Genomic DNA, 19727 nt, shown 5'->3' with positions numbered 1-19727 from the left:
AACCTGTTCACCTGTCCGCAAAAAAACAATGAATTCATAGTACTTCTTAGTTATAATTTATATGTTTAATAGCTCAGAGTAATCCTTATTTTGGAAACATATGCCAGACAAAACCAACAACAGATTCGGATTTAATCTTTTTAGTTCATTTTTCTTCTACTGCACAGTTAAAATTTCTAGGCCAGAAAAAACTGCGGTTAAGTTGACATAATCCCGAGTACTTAAAGTCATTCATCATACATATAACTGTAATTAGAGGATTTAGAAAAACGTTACAAATTATTGAAAATGTTTTCCAAATTTATGTATAGTTGTTGGTAGTTCCTTGTGGTTGTTTTGATAACTCAATTTTTCGGACAAATTTAAATTTTTTTCGAAAACTTTATGTTTCGATAACAATTGATTATTTGTTTAATTGATAAAAGAATAATTAACGCATAACCATGGCGGTTACTCTTGTAAAAAGCGCGCCTTCTAGTCGAAAAACGTCCGCATATTATTCGACTTCCAGTGATAAATCTAATGGATTTACCAGACAATCAAGCGCTTCGGAACAATTAGACCAATCGAGACGAAGTCTCTCTTTCGGCCGCGTGGCCACACTTGCCGCGAGTCAGTGTACAGACTTGGCTGCTTTCAGGCGTCTGTTGGACGAAGAGCAATTAAGCAGAATGATGAAACAACCGCAGCAGCAACAGATGGGCGGGGGTCCTGCTCTGTCGATGAGGGGGGCTATGCCGCCTATGCAGCATACATTACCGATGACTCATAGGTCAGTTGAAGCTCATTTTATGATTTTTTTAAATAGAAGATCAATCGGTCATTGGAACCAACTCAAAACTTTGATTCTCAAAAACGGACAGAAAAACTTACGAAAGTCACAATTTTTTAAGACTCTGTGAAGTGAAGCGTCTTTAATTGGAAGAGGGGTGAAAAGTTTAGGCTAGCCATTCGAGATTTCCGAGTCAAAACCTTAATTATGAGAATAAAATTACGTTTTTGAGTTTTTTTTTGCAAATTTAAGACCAAACAGATCAATTTGACAACTAACACTTCAGTGTAGATTGGAAACCACAGAGCTCCAGAAACATGGTCGCTGGTCAACCAAAGATATTTGTTGCTTGGAGTGGGTTCGGCGAACGGCTTAAAAAAAGTCCTAAAGATATTTTTGGCATGTTTTAAAAGTATTTAGTCGGCGGCTGGGATCAGATTCAGTGGGTAGAGGTCTTTACTAAGCGATTCGCGTTCGATTTCTTGACTACCCAAAGCATCCATCTTTGGTACTTCTTTGAATCGACAACTTTTAGCTGATCCCCTCAAAGTTTTACTATAGTTCTAGAATAAATTTGGGCGCCAATGTACATTTCTTTTTAGGGGGAGCACGCACCGGATTGACGTTTTTGGTCAGAACTTTGAAAAAGGCTAAGACTTCGTATTTGGCCGGTTGTTTTTTTTTCAAAAACGTGCCTGCGGTCAATTCAGTCGAAAAAATGTTTTCCAGACGAGAACAACCTAGCGCCCATGTGAACAGATTCTCTCTCAATAGACCAAGTGAAACATCTCCCCCTAAACTTAATTGAAAAATTCAAACAGTAAGGCCTGCTTGTACTATGCTTAAATGTGATTGGCTAAAAAAAATACTTTTGACCAAGTGAATTATCTCCTCCCTAAATTAATTTAGGGGGAAGATTGTTCACTTGGTCTCATCTTAGATCCTAAGTACTGTGGCAAACAAAATTCTGCAGATAAAACAAATTCCTTTTAACCCCCCCCCCCCCCTCCTCTCGAGAAAGTCGAAGAATCGCCCCATATATGCGGTAAATGGGACCTTAAGCTGTGCATCACTACAATTTCCTCGAGTTCAAACTTTTCTTAAAGTTTGAACTGTTAATTTTGGAATCTGATAAGTTTTAGAGTAAATCTCATTTATTTTTCTTTGTTCAGGTCCCAATACGGGGGTGCCTCAAAAGGAAGACTGGGCGCTTACAGTGCAGTGGGTGGGGGATCATTCGCGCCCTCTCTCTCCTCATCTTCGTTTTTCACCCGACACAACCCCCACCCGAATAGAGTGAGACACATGCAGGGCTTGTTGAATGTCCCCATCTGCCATGTGTCGGATGATGGGTTCCAGCCACCACAGAGACCCCTAATGACTCCCGAAAGAAGGTAATTTGAAGAAGAATATAAATATTTGGGTCTTATAAGATTGCTGCTGGAGAAGAATGTTTGAAACCTTTTATCCACATACGAGAAAGAATTAGCATACGAGTTGCTCATCTCATCACGGAGAACCGCTGTTGTGCACCTGCTTAAGAACAACTACATGCAAACATTTTTTGGGCTGGGTAATGTTGTTATACGGTCTTTTTTGTTATACGGCTCAAAATAATCAGGTTGTTAATGGAGTTTCTGCTTTTAATGAGAAATTGCAAATTAATTTACGAGAGATTTATATTTAATCCATCAGATTTGAGCATTTGGAGCAAATTTTTCAAACTAGAAAATGAGCAGTTTTGGGCCGTATAGCAGAAAAATGTCTAAGCTTTATATTGTGTAACATAGTCCGAGAAACCCGTAACTATAAGAAGCTTAGTTACCTGTGACTACCAAATTGAAAAATGATGATTAATGTTAACAGTAATCGTATATTTGTGGTTTTCGCAACTCGTAGAGGAAAATAGTCAGTTTCTACTATTTTTCGACATTCCAGATTGAGATATTTTGTTGAGTGATACCCCTATTCTTGAAATTTGATTCCGTTTTTTTTTGCATATAGAGCTTTCCTATAATTCACTATTACAGCCGAAATCGGTCAATCTGTTGTAGACCTGAGGCTAGAGGTCAAGTTAGAACTCATTCTCACTCAGTATCCTTTTCCTGGCAGCGGATCGAATACATAATCTGAAAAACACAAAGTGAACTCATTACCTCATTTACCTTATTATTATCTGAACTCTCAAATTTTTGAATGAGCAGATCTCTCTAATTATTCCCCCTTTTAATTTTATTAGGGAAAATTTTTTCAATTGATGTGTTTCAAGTGCATTTGTTTATCCGATCATTGAAAAAAGGGAGAAATTTTTTATTCGGATGTGTTTTAAGTTTAATTAATTTTTCAAAGGATTGTCCCAAAGTCAAGAAAACAGTTTTTGAAATGTTTGGAGAGTTAGTCTATTTACGAGCCAATAACGCGATAAAAAAACGTTCCTTATTGGAGTTTTGATTTTTTTTTAGATTTTAGCGAAAAAAACTTGATTTTATTTTAAAGAAAATTGGATGTTTCGTTTTGCGCTAATTTGGCAAAAAAAGTTTTTATCGAAAACTTTATATTTAGAAACAAATCTGACAATTGCTGTTACATTTTTTTCATCAATTTTTTCGAGACAAAAGTTTGTCTATCTTGCCTGTTTCGCTAATTTTTTTACGCGATCGTAAAATTATCAAATCACATTACTTACTAATTGACACTGAAGAAAAATGAAAAAAATATATTTTTTCTGTTCTTTTTATGAATATAATCGGAACATTCTGTGCTATTTGCACAACAACCGGCAATCCTTGTTTTTATTCGAGAATAGATATTCATTTATCACATCATAAACTCATTTTTGTAAGAGTTGAGCAATTCTACAATTGAAAACTAGATTTTTTTTGAAGGTTACCTTGACTATATACTTGCTGCTATAACTAGCAAAAATCACAGTTCAATTGATCTCTGTATTAAAATAACAGAAAAATATGGATAAAAAAATTGCAAAAAAAAACTTTGTTTTTTTTTTGTTTCTGAGTTTCAAGTTGTTTGTTTGTTTTTATATCATTTTAATCTAAACAACATACCATATCTAAATTCATATTAACCGGCTATGCTTGTGTATTGCATCTCTGATTCAAATGACAGAAAAAAATTCAGCTGTTTGGGTAGGCTTCAACAGTAAGCCCTAACTAAAAAAACTTGATTTTGGATTGATTAAATCCATGTTACATCATTTTTTGGTCAATGTAAACTGAATAAAAGATGAAAATTGAAGTTCAAAATGATTCAAATCTACCTTATAAAATGAGCTTCACTTTCACTTCTTCAAAGACAAATTATATTTGTTCAGTGGACGTTATCAGTGGATAAATAGAAAAAAAAAATTTGTTAACTTAAGCAGAAAAAAAGATTAGTTAGAGAACGCTCTTTTTGTAGAGAAAAATTCATTCAAAAACTAATTTTCTTGTACCGTTTCTTGCCTTCAATGCCATTTGGTTGACCTCATGTGTGTTCTATTTGAATAACAACAAGCTTAAAAGAACGACAGATTGATTCAAAACTTTTCCTAAAATTGGAAAACAGGTTTCAACAAAGTCGTTTTTGATTACTCGCAACTATAAATTTGGCAGTAAAGCTTCAAAATCAGTCCTCAGAAAGGAGAAGACTCCTGAAACTCGAAAAGTTTCAGGGCGATTCAACATGAAGTTTTTGCTACGGTTTGTTCAAAAAATTAGAAGAACATTTTTTTCCAAAAATAGGACCAAAATTGAAATTAAATAATTGGCAATAATTTTTGTTTTACGCAGCCAATGAAACAAAGAAATTTTCGCCAAAATCTTGCCACTTTAGGAATATCAGCAAACTTTTTCAGCAATTCAGGAACTTAGAAATCACTTTAATTTGTACATTTTTTTTTATTTCTCATTTTCTTGAAAATCATCAGATTTCAGAAGCCTATCAAATAAAAGGCCTATGGATCGTAAAACGATAGATATAGAAAAAAAATAGTTCATTTTCTAAATTTTGATCAATGGCAGCACGAGTACATGGAAGGTACAAGAAGTAATTTTTCAACGAATTTAAGTATTAATTTCTTGATAACCAACAAAAACAAAATCCAAACGTTGACAAAAAATTTTCGCAACCAATAGCCATTTCGATGTACTCGTTGAAATTTTCTCAAAAAAAGTTTTGAAAGATTCCTGAAAAGATCATGACGGTTTCGACCAAAAGTAAAAATTTTTTTTAAATAGTGCTCTTCATTTCAAAAAGCTCTTAATCTAGAAAAACTTATAGAAAATCATTTGATTTTACCTATGATGAATTGCAATTCTTTCCTAAAATTGGAAAAACGCTTGTTATACAACTTTCATAAATGAAAATAATATGATATGCATTTTCCGACCGAAAGTGAAAAAAAAATCATAATAATACTCAACTTTTTGAATAGCTCTGATTATACCAAATCAGCTCATTCGACTCTACCTACGATCAGTTTCAACTGTTTCTTGAAATTCTTATTTTTTCTCTCAAAAAATGATTATCATACAATTTTCATAAATGAAATTTTTATGATAAGCGTTTTTTCGATTAAATGTCAAACCATAATATCGACGGTTAAAATGCCCTCAATATTAAATAATACGGTATTAGTTTCAAATAAAACTGACCTAAAACAGATTTTGAAAACTTTTTGACTATTTCACTTTTCTATGAAAAAAAGGTTAATCATGAAATTTTCATACATGAAAATTGAACAATAAGATTTTTTTTTAATTCAAAAAACAGAAATAAATTTTTTGATGACCCGAAAGCTTCAAAAGCTTCAAACCATTTTAAAATTTTCTTTAAAAATTGTATCATATGCATTTTTCCTTAGACGCCATACATGAAATTGTATGATAAGCATTTTTTCTTTGGACGTCAACACGGGCCTGATCACGACATATATTCCGCTAATAAATTAATAAAATTTTACGCTAATAATAAAATAAATTGCAATTGATTGGAATCTCTGAAACTAACCACCAACACTATCGTACCTTGTCGAACACTGCAAAAAAGCCCCAGACCCTATAAATTTTTTCAATCTTTAGTAGTTTGTGATTTTAACTTAATGTGACATCATATCCTAACATGTTGTCTTATAAATTTTTTCGAATACGACTTGAAACGTAACTTTCACATACAAAAGGAATCATCTGAAAAAACAGCTGATAAACAAAAACACCATACTTTATTTTAAGGTCATTAGGCGTGGAAAGAAGACTAGATCGGTATTCAAGTCAGAATAAAATTACCCGGAAACTGTGTTAAACAGTTGTTTTTATCAAATAATGATGCAGTTTTAGTCTGAACCACATATCGGAATGTCGACTTGATCGCATTGTTTTTGATAGCCACAGCTGTTGGTATGTTGAAATATTTTTTCCGTGGAAAAGTTGATAGATAATCAAAAACTAATAGTGAACTAATGAAAACTGCGTTTGTCTTGATATTTTGTTCTCTGGTTGCTTTTGCGGAAAGCACCTATCAAGTAGGTGTACCATGCAAGGACAATTTCGACTGCAAGACTCATCAAATCTGCACATCCGATGACAATGAAGGTAAAAAAATTGTAATTTTTCACACTCAAAAAATGAAAATAATCGATTAAATTATACTCAATATCGTAATTTTATCAAAACTATGGATAATTATAAGCGCAAATTTTAGATGTTTAAATGATTTCAATCCGTTGTAATAAAAAAATTTTTGTTGACATCTCTTATAACGCCTTTTTAAAATCGATTCTTTTTAAGATTTTTGGAGACTGACAATAAAAATTCATTGATATCTATTTTTTTTATTGAGTGCGGGTGGCGTCATAAAATCCTTCACGCAAATGTTACTAAGAAATTAGAGAAAGGCAAACATTTAACTAGAATAAAAACACTTGAAAAGGCGAAATATCTCAATTTAATAATAGAGAAGTATGACTGACGAAACAGAACTACACTTCTCAGATAAATACTAAACTAAGTTATATCTGCCACTAAGTGAATGTTGACCCATTTCAATCCATGTCTGAGCTTTTTTCCCCACACACACTTCACATAAGCATCAATTTAGTTAGTAAGAAAGCTTAAGGCTAGGTTATCTGGGTGAAATTGTTATTTCAACGTGAATGGTTTTTGAAAGTTTTTTTTTCGTGAGGTTCTTTAAAGTTCACGTTTTCGATTTTTTATACAAAAAAATCTTGTCTATTTTATTTTCCAACTTTAAATTCGGATCTTTAAAATTTAAATTCACCACACAACATAGCAGTCCAGGCCTGGTTCCTAGCAAAGATTCCCTAAAACCAGCCCTGGAACCCTAGACCGATCCAATTAGTCCAGGGCAAACCTGTGCGACTTTTGAAATGGTTTCCTCTGACTATTTTTTGCTCCATGGGTGGACTTCCATGGACAGGTATTTCGGGCAGGTTCAACGACCAAATATTGTTTAAAATTTCCTAATTAGTCCGCATAGCAAATTTCAGGGAAAAAGTGCGTGAACAAAAGATATTTAATTAACTGAGCTCGAAAGGAAGTTTAGTTGTCTTCAATAAAATCGACGACAAAACTTTTCCCAGCCGGTTCTTTAAAGTTTTAAAAAGTGTCAGTTATAGTGCCACCGTTTTTTAACAACGTTTGGCAAATTTTTGTCAGTAGACATGCTTTTTTGCGAACCCATTTGTATCTAAAATTGACCGACATTCAGATTAAAATTATGATTTTAGCTGCCTGATTATTGATTTCACTTACAAAAATTCGCCCAGGTTAGGATTTGTTTGTCAATAAAATTTGGTATTTTTTTCGTATGATTCTGTTTTTGTCTCATTTAGAACCCTGACCTAGTTTTCCAGCTAATTTTTATTGATATTAACTCAAAAACTCCAGGAGGTGTGCAATAAATGTGGTTGGGATTTAAAAAAATTTAGTTTCTCGATTAAGCTAAAAAATTTATTGGTATGTCCAGGGGCGGATTTAGGAAGGGGCGGGGGGGGGGGGGGCGGACGCCCCTTCCTCAGGGACTCGACCCCCTGCCGACCCAAAGGGTCCCCCCTTTGATACTTTTTTAGAAATCCATTTTAGGCCGACCGACCCTAAAATGTTTCTAAAGGCGCCTATGGCGCCAATATATACTAACTTTGAGGGGGAGCGCGCGCCAAAAAAAACGCGATTTCTTTGTCAAAATTTTTCAAAAAGTGCTCAAAAACGGCTTTTTTGACTGTTTTTTCAAACATTTGCCTGCGGCGCAGAAAATTTAGCCAAAATGGGGCAAAACAGTGCTTAGGGAGAGCTCGAAAAATCTATTTGGTCGACCTAAAAAAAAGGTCGTCAAAATTTTCCATTTTTTTTTGAAAATCCGCCCCCCCCCCCTCGAGAAAAACCTAGATCCGCCCCTGGGTATGTCTATACCTTAAAAAAGATAAAGTAGCAGCATAAATTTCATATTACCGTTTGTTTTTTTCTTGCATTTCATATTTTTGAGAAAAAATTATGTAATTCTTCCAGTTTCATTGATCACAAAATGACAACCTGATATTTTTGTTCTGAAAACTCCACTCGTTCTCTTCGTCCAATTTAGTTTTTGTCTAAAATCAAAGCACCCAAAACCTAAAACTCAGAACCAAATATCATCCTCCCCCAACAACACTTTTTAAGAGGATGATGGTAAGTAGTACTGATTCAGAACTTTAGATTTTGTGTACATTTAAATTTGACAAGCTCTAAATTAGACAAAAGAAAAAATGTAAAAATTAGAACAAAATATCTCATTTTGCGAACAGAGAAGCTGGAAAAACTGGATACGAGTCTCTTGGAAACATGGAGACCAAAACAAATGAATCGCTGGCTTCATACAAATAGGGCTACAAAACAACCCAAATACATGGTTTTCTGAGAAACAGCTTTTACAGAATTTTTGTCGGCAAATTTAGAAAACAAGAAAATTTTCAGTTACACAACGATTTCACCATAACCAATGTAGGCTTGAAAAATAACCGTTTTTGAAAATTAAACAATGAGGATAAAATTATACCGTCCAACAGAAAAAGGATTCTTGAGTTTAAACAAAACGTCTGTTTAGTTGATTTTTTTTCCGATGAACGATTAACAAAAACATTACTGGCGAAATTAACTAAAATGTTACAATTACCGGAAAAATTGATGGTTTAACGCAGCTTTTCAGATTTTACAAACATCACTTTGTCGTTTTAATTTTTTTTTTATTTTTTAAAAAACAATTTTTCACTTTTGAATTTCGTAAAATCTACAATAAATAATAAATATTTTAAGCTGCAGGAGAAATTTCGGGAGATGAAGTAATGAAGTCCTGTCAAAATCGCTTCTGCACTCATGATGAAGACTGTAAGGATCGAACTGCCAAGTGTGACCGAGCGGCCCGATCCTGTAAACTAGTCCCCAGTGATAACTCTATATAAACCAAATTTTGATGCAGTTTTGTTGTTTTGATGCTCTTTATGTCTAATTCACAATAAGTTTTCGAACATAATGAAGCGATGTGCCAAAGCAATGGATTTGTTAAATAGATTTAAATTGAATAAAAATGTATGTCGATTACTCTGATTCTGAGACGAAAAAAAATGCCTAAAAATTTATCTTACATTTTTTTCAATTTTAAAGCTATAAGTATCATACGAATGCGCCAGAGGTACATAGAGGTGGGCAAGGACATTTTTGAGGAGCAGGGGGTCGCCATCGACTGCCTTAGATCCTTACGGGTAAGAAGGCTTCGATTAGGTTTGACTGAAAAAAGAAAATTTGGTACTCTGCCAGAAATAGTGTGTTATTGTTTGTTTGGATACCATTTTTTATTGCCAGCATATATTATGATGTTGCCCGCGAAAGGATATTCCGGTTACGTAGCAGTATTTAGATAACCACGTATTTAGACTCGTCAGTATTTAGACAAATACTGTATTAACCAATCAGAATCGAGACAAGGATGAAATGAATAATTAATAATTATTTATTTTGTAAATTTGCTTTCTCATCTCGATTCTGATTGGTTAATATGGTAAATGTCTGCTTACTAACGAGTATGAATACGCGGTTGTCTTCTAAATACAGACCGCACTCCGGATATACCTAATCCCCACACAAACCACTGGATGTCTTACACATAATAAAAATGTGGTCCTTACAATTTTTGTCTCGAATAAGATAAAAACAATAAGCTTGAGCTTAGAAACTGAATGGCACTCACAAACACTCACCAAGATTGCCGAGCTGTAGAAGAGGCAAGATAGTGCGAAAATGATAAAATTTAACATTCACAGTTTTCTAACTGGTATCAGATCAAAAAGTGAACTCATTCAGAATTGTCATGCACGTTTCCTCTCGATGGGGGAGAGAAAAGCAAATTCAGAATAAATTATAAAAAGTATTTTTGATTGAATATGTGTTTTCTGACAATCGTTACTTATGAATTTGGAATTGATAATTTTTTCGAATTTGACTCAATGCTGATCGAAAAAGAACTGCCCGCATTCAAGTTTAGGCGTAAATAATCGATTATAACAGATTATTATGATGATTTTTTGACAACTATAATCGATTATAATTACAAAAATTATGTCCTTAAGGAATTTATAATTGATTATAATCGTGATTTTTTCCAAGAGAGTATAATCTCTTATAATCAATTATAATTGATTATAATTGATTATAGTTCTTATTGAAAACCCTTAAGATCAATTATAATCGATTATGATCGATAAGAATCTCTTATTTTGCGAAATTTTCCTATATTCGAATTATATCCTATGGGTTATTATTTTTGTAACCACAAGAAATTCTCTAAAAGAGAGATCTCTTCATCACTTTGGTTCATCTGAACACAAAATTTTACCACGAAACAGAAGTTTCATAGAGATCCTTTCATATGAGTGGAAGGGTTCTCACGGTAGATGCAAGCCTAAAATATGCATCCCAAAACAACTCTAATGGGGAAGAAATGAAAAAAAACTTATAAATTTGAAATAATTGTAATACTTTAGAATATTTTTCTCATTTTTCATAGGAACCAACGTCCATAAAAAGCATAAAACATAAGCAATTTGGATGCAACTTCGAAGACAAAAATGGACATACAAAACGGATTAGAATGTTTAAATATACATTAATGAGACTTTCATTTTCAGTTTCACTCTTATTGGCTCGAACCTAAATTAAACAGGTTCGAAAAAAAAAGAAAAACGATATCAGAGAAATATAGTTAACCATTAGTTTTGGAAATAGGTCATAAGTATTATTTTATTTTTAAAAAATGTCATCGGTTTAACAACTAAAAGTTGCTGCATGTTGTCTTTGTTTTTGTCTACCAATGAAATGAATTATGATGCTTCTATCAAGTTGAGACCATCTGCTGTTTTTATTGATGTAGGCAGTTCGTACTTGTGTGCAAAACTGAAAAAGTAAGTTTTGTATTTTATTAGAAAGCTGAGTGGAAAATGGATTTTTCTTGATCTGAAAAAAGTTCGTTACGAAAAAAACGGATGCAAAAAAAGTTTTGGAATTCACGTCATCTGATTGAATGGGCTCATTTTGTTTTGTTTTCAGTCAATCTTACATTCTAGGCAATAATTGAGCAGAAAAAATCCAAGCGGTTGATAAATTACCTCAAAAAGCGGAGGCTTTTTGTTTTCAAAGCTAAATCAAATAAAAAAGATTTTTTGCGCAAGCTTTTACTTCACGATGTAGAAAATCTTGGCAGTCGGGCAAAAAGAAGAAAAAAGCTGAGTTGTTTGACGAGCTCTGCTATGTGATTGATCAATTTTTGTTTGCTCAGCGATTCAACAGAAAAGCCAGCAAGCGGGGAGCTTACTATACCTTTATGTCTTCTTTTTACAATTCACAAGAAAGTTCCCGCATCCAGTTTCAAGCGTTAATAATCGATTATATTACGATTTTAGTACCAGTCTTACTAAAATTGAGAAACAATCGATTTTATTCAATTAATAATCGATTATAATCTCTTTTTTTTCAAATTAAATTATTATTAATTATAATCCATTATAATCGATTATTTATTCGTCTATTTTTCGATACAATTATAATCGATTATAATTGATTATAATCCATTATTTTTATTCAAAATTCTATTTCGTTAGTTTTGCACAAAAATCCATTATAATCGATTATAATTGATTATAATCCCTTTTGTTTGTCCATTTTTGTCTTCGAAGTTGCATCTAAATTGCTTATATTTTATGCTTTTTGTGGACGTTGGTTCCTATGAAAAATGAGAGAAAATTTTTCAAAATTTTCCAATTAATTCATATTTATAAGTTTTTTTTCCATTTCTTCCCCATTAGAGTTGTTTTGTGCTGCATATTTTAAGTTTTTATAAACACCAAAACATCAGCAAATTGATTTAGTTTCATGATTGATTCGGAAAAACTATCTTTCATCTACCGCGAGAACCTTTCCAGTCAAATGAAAGGATCTCTGTGAAACTTTTGTTTCGTGGTGAAACTTTGTGTTCAGATGAACCAAAATGTTCAAGAGATCTCTCTTTTAGAGATTTTCTTATTGACACAAAAAAAATAACCCATAAGATACAATTCGAAAATAGGAAAATTCCGGCAAAATAAGAGATTATAATCGATTATAATCGATTATAATTGATTTTAAGGGTTTTTAGTAAGAACTATAATCAATTATAATCGATTATAAGAGATTATTAACTCTTGGAAAATATCACGATTATAATCGATTATAAATCCCTTAAGGACCTAATTTTGGTAATTATAATCGATTATAATTGTCAAAAAATTAACATAATAACCCGTTATAATCGATTATTTACGCCTAAATTTGGATGCGGGTTTTACTAGGTTGAATTAATTTTGGCTAGTTTTTGTCGGGTTAGTCGATTACTTATTTCGGATTTTCATAACTTTTAAAAGGAAAAATTGATAATCGAATAGGAAAGTTTGTTCAAAGAGCTCAAATTCTTTGACAACAAACTTTTATGGCAGCTTTTTTGTTTTCGGCTCAATTGACTTCTAACCTAAAATAAGGCTTATGCATTGTAGCGAAAGTGATGCGTCGGATCTGAGTCGAAAATTATTTTTGTTGTCGTAAGTTTGTCGACGACATTTTGGTTCATTGCAAAAACTTGCTCTTATCTGTATGCGTTTTCTGATTATTATTTAGCTTAGTCATTCAAAGAGCGACCGTTGAGTGTGAAATCAGCTTTCTAATAACGTGCAGTTTTGTTTAGTGAGTTGGAAATGTTATTTTTAAAAGTTTTTTTGCTGTAGGGAAGGGTCTTGAATTTGTATTTTTTGAGTTTTGGCTTTGAATTTTTTGTTAGATTTAATTCAACTCTTTTGTGCGTTAAGGCAAACTCATTTCTTGTTTTTATTCTAGTTCAAAACTCCTTTCCAGGAAAAAATACAAGGCTTGGACAAATAATTTGCGTTTTTTTTTCGGAAGAAAAAAACATTTTATGTTTTTTTTTCTAGTTCAGTTTTTTATGAGACTATTCCGTGATACTTGCTTAGCACCCGACTATCCTTGTTGTCTCATGATTAATTGCTTAAAAATTGTTTTCACGTGAAACTCGTGCAACAATCACATTTTGTCAGTAAGCGTTTCTTTGAAAGTAATCCTTTTCAAGTATGTAAGTCATGATTTTTCTTTTGATGATTAACAAAAAACTCTCAAATTTTGTTCATTATGAGTGAACTCTGAAGTTTTGTTCACATTCAAATTTAATTTTTTGTGACTTATTTATCTCAACATGGTCTCCTTTTTCTAACTTTTCGTCGTTATAAGAAAGCCAAGTTTCATTATCGAAGGTGTAAGGGTCACGAAAAACAAGAAGAATTTTTTGTTTTGAAATTGGATTCCGATCGTGTGAGTTCTAAGCAAAATAAAAAAGCACACGGATTTATCGACTTTTCTGCCTTGCTACAAATGCCATTCATAAAAAAAATTGAAAAAATGAACGAGTTCATTTTGTTGAAAACTCTTTAAAAGATTTCAATCAGAGTTTTTTTCGTTTTCCTTGTTCACCTACATTTTTCCAACTGTCCGCTGGGTATGCTGCTGCTTTACTGTCAAAGTTTTTTTTACTTTTTTCAGATGGTTTTAGACTAGAAAATCCAAATTCGATTTTCCAATGTAATCTTTCTGATTTTTTCAATTAGTTTTTTTGGTTGCGAGTAATTTTGAATATTGCTCAGTTTTGATACAACTATATGATTTTGAAGACTACCGGATGTTCTATTTTGCTAAAACGTAAATGTTTTCAAATAAATATTCAAAATTGATTTTATTGCGTCAATTGACTAGAAACAACAAAAAATAGGAAGGAGCGATGGCGCAGGCTGTTTCTTTCGCACTTAAGTTTTTTTTCTTCAACAAAATCGTTTGGAGGAAAAAAGTATCACCTTGAAGTCCCTCCAGCCGTGAGTAAGTATAGAAACGAAACAATTGTCACTTTATAGATCAAAATGGTTTTTCAGGACAACATGGTTTAGTTTTAGTTAGTACGGCAATGCATTCCTGATAATTTCAGAATTTTTTTACACTTCAAGTTGTGCGTAGCTCCGCTAGGTCAAATATATATTCAAAAACGTGTTCATTAATTTTATACTAGTAGTAATGTCATTAGTTTTGATTGTTTTTGCAATTGTTTTGCAATTGTTTTTACAACTGAATCTGCAAAGTGTTTTCATATCAGTATGTTAAAAAAAAACAAAAAAAAAAGAAATTTCAAAAGTTTCTGATGACAATCAAGAACAAAAAATTCTGGCATCAAGCAAAAAATCTTAGTGGATGATAGTTTGAAAGCTCATATGTGAAAACAAATTTCAAAATTGTTTAGTCGTTTGCCTTGGAAGTTCACGTGGGAACTGAAAATCTTAAACATTAACTCGTAAACTGAATTTTTGAAACCGTTTGAAGTTTTTTCATGGCAAAAGTGCGACCTTCAAATGTTCTATATTGATTAAAATTTTCATCACAAACCTTCATTCAAAAAAAAATTTTTTTTTCATATGAATGATTTGAATTATTAACCGTTGGGTTTTTAAAGCGTATGGTTTGAAATTAAAATTTGCGAAATTGGGAAAGTTGATATCTCCAATTGGGAAAATTTAAAATTGTGCGCTTTGTTACAAAACGATTTGTGCGCTTTGTTACAATAACAACGATTTCTGTTATTAAATTTCTTCGATCTATTTGTTTTTAAATTGATAGGTTAAATAGCTTTCTTTAGTTACCTAGGAATGACTTCAATTGATTACAATTAGAAATTTTTGGAAGTTTACTATCTTCAAGAAATTGATTTTTAGTCCCATGATTATGAACTTGAGCATAAATTCAATAATTTTTCAGTGCTTTTTAAATAAAAAAGGAAAAAAACTTTTGAAATTTTTGAATTTTTTTGAAAAATCATTTGCTGATGGCTCATTGAAAATACATCGCTAAATCAGAACTTAATCAGTGCTCCATCAGCACTGAATTTGGTATTACAGCGCTACTTCATTTCAGATTTGCGAGCTCTTTGAATTCAAATTTTGGAGTTAGTGCTAGTTCAGAGGTGAAATTTTCTATGTTGAAATTTTCTAGTGAATATGTAGCACTAAGTTGTCTATCACTTTTTTGCTAAAATTTCCATCGCAAATTTCAATTAGGCCTCAATCCGGGACAATAAATTAGTTTTTACATGCAACACTTGATAAAGGATCTTGATCAAATCGATTGAATTGGTTTTCTCAATTTTTCGAAAAACTATTAAGTTGCAGTTAATCTGCTGACAATTTTTAAAACATTTATCAACTTTTGCAAACGTGTAGTAAGGTTTTCGAAATAATGAGACCATAAAGCTCAACTTGGAGCATTTTTGGGAAAACCTGAACAAATTTTGCGTGTTCTCACCTCGCTCCATTCAGAGTGAGTTGGATTCAGCGCAAATGGTCAATTTGCAGCTACAAAAAAATTTAAAAAGCTTATACATAAAGATATAGAAAATTCAGATAAACTGCATTTCATTTTTATAATCATCGTATGACTTTGAAAAAAGTTGATAAAGAGATTTTTCCATTGTAAAATATATACGTTGAAGAGTTTTTGTAGAGTTTTTATAACAGTTTTTATACATACAACTAGCAGATTTCAAAGTTATTGAAAACAATATTTTGAAATTACATTTTTAAGGAGCAGAGTGCTTACTGACTTTCATCATCATAGACTATCAACTGCTACAAGTAGTTTGAGAAAATATTATCACAAGCTATTCAATTGTTTTTTGTTTTTTTTTCTTTACAAACTAAAACATTACGAGGCCTGTTTTGGGAAATGTAAGTGGATTCCGCAGCAAACATACAGAAACAAAATTGGGCGCCTATCCAGTGCGCAGTTTGGCCTCGCAATCAAAATCTATTAAAATAAATTGTATCCTCATGTTTTGCAGCAGAAAGCAAAGTTTCAAAATCAAATCGTTTTATTTACAAGTTTTATACAAGAACAAATACATTGTTTTGGCGTTAAAGTACTTATTTTGTTACTGCGGCCCAATGAAAGATTTAATGGTTGTTCAGTCGACAGACAGAAGTCGCAGAAATAATTGAAAGATGTGTTCAAGCGGTCAAATTTCAGTGAGGTTGTGTATTTCCATATCGTTGAAGCCGCAAATACACGTTACAAAAATTACACAGCTGCTAATTTTCTCTCATTCTTCTCTCTTTCTATCTCTCTCTCTTCTCTCTCTCTCTCTCACTCTCTCTCTTCTCTCTCTCTCACTCTCTCTCTCTCTCTCTCTCTCTCTCTCTTCTCTGATATATATATATAGGGCCTCTCTTCTCTCCTCTCTCTTCTCTCTCCTCTCTCCGATGGCAAAATGCCCCAGTTTTGCCACAAAGAGTCTTTTGGTCATCGCGAACTTTTGCCCTTCTTGGATTGGTCTTCAGTCGGCAATAGCAAATAAAATGTCACAAACTTTGTACACATAAAACGTTTTTTTTCCGAATTTGTTTTTGTTACTTTTGAATGCAGTTCAGTACGAAGTCTGAGTGAGCAATGATCGCTTTGTTTTTAAGTTCAGCTATTTCTGTTCTTGAGCAAGCGTTCAAATTGGCTTAAGATTTTTTGGAAGGGTTGCATGAAAATTGCTGGTGGGCATTCTGACAGATTTTTTCTTCCCTGGCATTTGAGCAAACAATTTGTTCTATTTGTTTTTTCACGCGATTGATGAATTATTTTTAAAAGACTGATGCTGAATTGAGTTGATTGCTTTATTTCGATTTGTTGTGATGAATAATTTCAAAAATTCTTCAAATTGGCGCGGTAGAGAACAATTTTGCGGTGAACAATAATGTGAGAAAGTTAGTCAAGTTGTCAATTCAAATGTTAATTGACATGTTATTTTAAATTTGTAGAGTTTTTTTTATCAAAAGCGAAAATCATAAGATTGCGGTTATTGATAAGCTTCATGTGGTCAATTTTTCCGAAAAATTTGTTGGCTAACATTTTTTTAAAAGCAATTAATTCAAAATCTTGTTCACATGTTTTTGTTCCTGACAAAGTGTTAGAATTAGAAAATGAGAGACAGCGTTTGAATTACAATGAAAATTTGAATTGTAGGCCATTTGGAAAAAATTTTATTTTTATGCCATTTGGGAAGTTACCTTTTTTGTATTCATTTTCTTTCAGAGTTGCGATCAAAGCTTGTTGATGAAACTACCAAGTTAACTTCTCTTCAGTTTGTTGTTCCACTTATTTAAGGCTTGATTTGTACATTTTTTCTAGTTTGCCCTCCTGATTATCCACGCTTAGTTAGGGTACGACCATCGGTGATGTTTTTTTTTTGCGGTCCAGTGACTTAACCACACCCTCTTTGGCTTTAATAGTTATCACTATGAAGCCTGAAACTTCTCATTTTTCAATCAGATTGATGGTATATCTTAGTTAGCCGTGTTCGAGAAAAACAACTGCCGCTGAAATTCGATTTAATTGACTGCACCACGTTAGAAACTTGAAATGCCAAATTTAATTTGCGTAAATCACATTCGAAAGGGATAACTAATTAAGTCTAATCTGAGATCTAAAACAGAGAACTTAACCACTGTCTAGACTGGCGATTTAAAGATTGGTTGAGCTTAAGTTTTGTAAAAATTCTATTAAGATTGAATTCGGTTAAGGTTAAAAATTAAGGTTGAAATTCGTTGTACATTGTGTTAGCTAATGTCTAGATCAATCACCCGATAATCAAAGTCTTTGGCCTGTACTTGAAATTATAATAATATGTAAGAAATTTAATCGTAACTCTTAAGGTGTGTGTAAAAATCAAACACATGAACTCTCAGCAAGTTCTCCTCAAAGATTTGACTTTCCGACGGCCAATAGGTACTAACTGCGGGCTAAAAATTTTTTTGTTCGACCCAAATGTGATGAGGGCTCATTTGGCGCCGATCTATTTTTGAGTAAATTTTGTTTTGGTTGAAACGTAGGTGGTCAATAAAGTTACAAAGCGGCATTTTTGTCACAACTTTGGCAGACGTATGTAATTTTGCTCAAATTTGGCATTTTTGAGCTTAGGAGATTTCAAACTTTGTCTTTGCGCAACCCAAGCATGTAAGTTCAACAAAATATTCACTTTTTGAAAAATCCACAAATCATACACTCTCGCGAGCAAAACTCGGGATCTTTTAGAGTCGTCTTGGGATCTTTTGCAAGGTTACAGACCTTACTGTAAGGTGTATGGGATCTTTTTGGTTTTTGAGATCTTTTTGATTTTTGGGATTTTTGGTTTTAGGGATCATTTCGGTTTTTCGGATCTTTTTTGTCTGTTGGGATCTTTTTGGCTTTTGAAATCTTTTTGGGAAGTTTTTGGGATTTTTTTGTTATTTGGGATTTTTTGTTGCGATTCATGCAGCCTACTGCTTTGAACGAAACCCCTCTTCCGCGAAAGTACATTTAAAAGTTATTTGGGATTCATCGAACATACTCCGATGAAGTCAAACAGTATCGACTGGGGGGTCCTATTAAAGAAGTCCCGACAAGGAGTCCCAGCAGGAGGTCAAGTTCTAAGTTCCCCCTTGAGAATTCGACCCTGATGTGAGAATTTTTGACCACTTTTAGTTTGTGATAAACATGTAATTTATCGGAATATTGAAGCACATGTAGTTTTGTCTGAATCAGTAGACGACTTAAAAAATTCAGGCGGTAACTTTTTGTTATTAATACTTTTTTATTGTCATCGATGTTAATTTCGGGTTACTTGAGCAAACAAGTGATTTGTGTTGGTCGGTATATATTTCTTAGTTGTCTCAGAACTACAAGAACAAAAATAATGTGTAAAAGCATAATAACATCTATAATGCAAAATAGTTGCTAAGCATTTGATACATTTTTGAGCTTTACTTTTTAGTCGTTTAATTGTATTCTTTTCTTCTTTCTGTTGTTGGTTAATACAGCTGTTTTTGCTCAAAATCAACACAGTTGTTATCAAATTAAAAATAAAACTTTTTCAGCTGCAGTTTTTCAGTTTTTCGCTGTTCGATTTTTTTTACACGTGAGGCACATTTTTGGTTAACTGTGTATGCATTTTGGTTTGATAAACGCGGTCTAATTTTTGAGTTTCTGTGTGAATTATTAATATAGTTTTAGTCTGCTACATCTTTTGTAGAAGAGTAGAGCAGATTTGTTTTATTTTGACTACAAATCCAAAGGTGAATATGAATTTATGGCTTCCGTACGATTAAGATACACTTTTTTGATGAAAAAAAAAATCCACGTTCAGTTAAGAAAATTTTCAAAAAATTGCCCTCCCTTTTCGATAAGAAACACAAAAACCAAAATAGTATTGGGGTGACCTTGAAAGGAGAAATACTGGGTGGCAGGGGCGGATCTAGGTTATTCTCGAGCGCCGGGGGGGGGGGGGGGGGGGGGGTTGTTGGTCGACCAAATTGATT

General features: G+C 32.8%; 2 protein-coding genes across 3 annotated transcripts in view; both read left to right on the top strand.

The window, feature by feature from the left end:
- LOC134855224 (uncharacterized) overlaps positions 1–19727 on the top strand; it is a 48559-nt gene that overhangs the window by 13897 nt on the left and 14935 nt on the right. Inside the window, exon 1 of one of the 2 annotated variants that reach the window (XM_063871681.1) lies at positions 19247–19484. The exons of the other annotated variant lie outside the window; for it this stretch is intronic. The gene's annotated coding sequence lies outside the window, so the exon portion shown is untranslated. Of the gene's footprint in view, positions 1–19246; positions 19485–19727 lie in introns of those variants that run through there. 2 annotated transcript variants of the gene reach the window in all.
- On the top strand, positions 429–2170 carry LOC134855588 (uncharacterized). Its single transcript, XM_063872125.1, has 2 exons — positions 429–772; positions 1945–2170. Exons 1-2 carry the CDS (start codon positions 444–446, stop codon positions 2168–2170), a joined length of 555 nt encoding a protein of 184 aa, XP_063728195.1. The 5' UTR covers positions 429–443.

This window comes from Symsagittifera roscoffensis, chromosome 10 (assembly GCF_963678635.1).
Source record: "Symsagittifera roscoffensis chromosome 10, txSymRosc1.1, whole genome shotgun sequence".
Classification (NCBI taxonomy): domain Eukaryota; kingdom Metazoa; phylum Xenacoelomorpha; order Acoela; family Convolutidae; genus Symsagittifera; species Symsagittifera roscoffensis.
Note: the sequence above shows the minus strand (reverse complement) of the source record. Positions and strands in the feature narration are given on the sequence as shown.

What these genes read in the sequence shown, in the direction of transcription:
- LOC134855588 (XM_063872125.1), top strand. Translation starts at nt 444, where the DNA reads ATGGCGGTTACTCTTGTAAAAAGCGCGCCTTCTAGTCGAAAAACGTCC. An exon ending in ACATTACCGATGACTCATAG is followed by an intron (nt 773 to 1,944) that starts GTCAGTTGAAGC and finishes TTCTTTGTTCAG; the next exon opens with GTCCCAATACGGGGGTGCCT.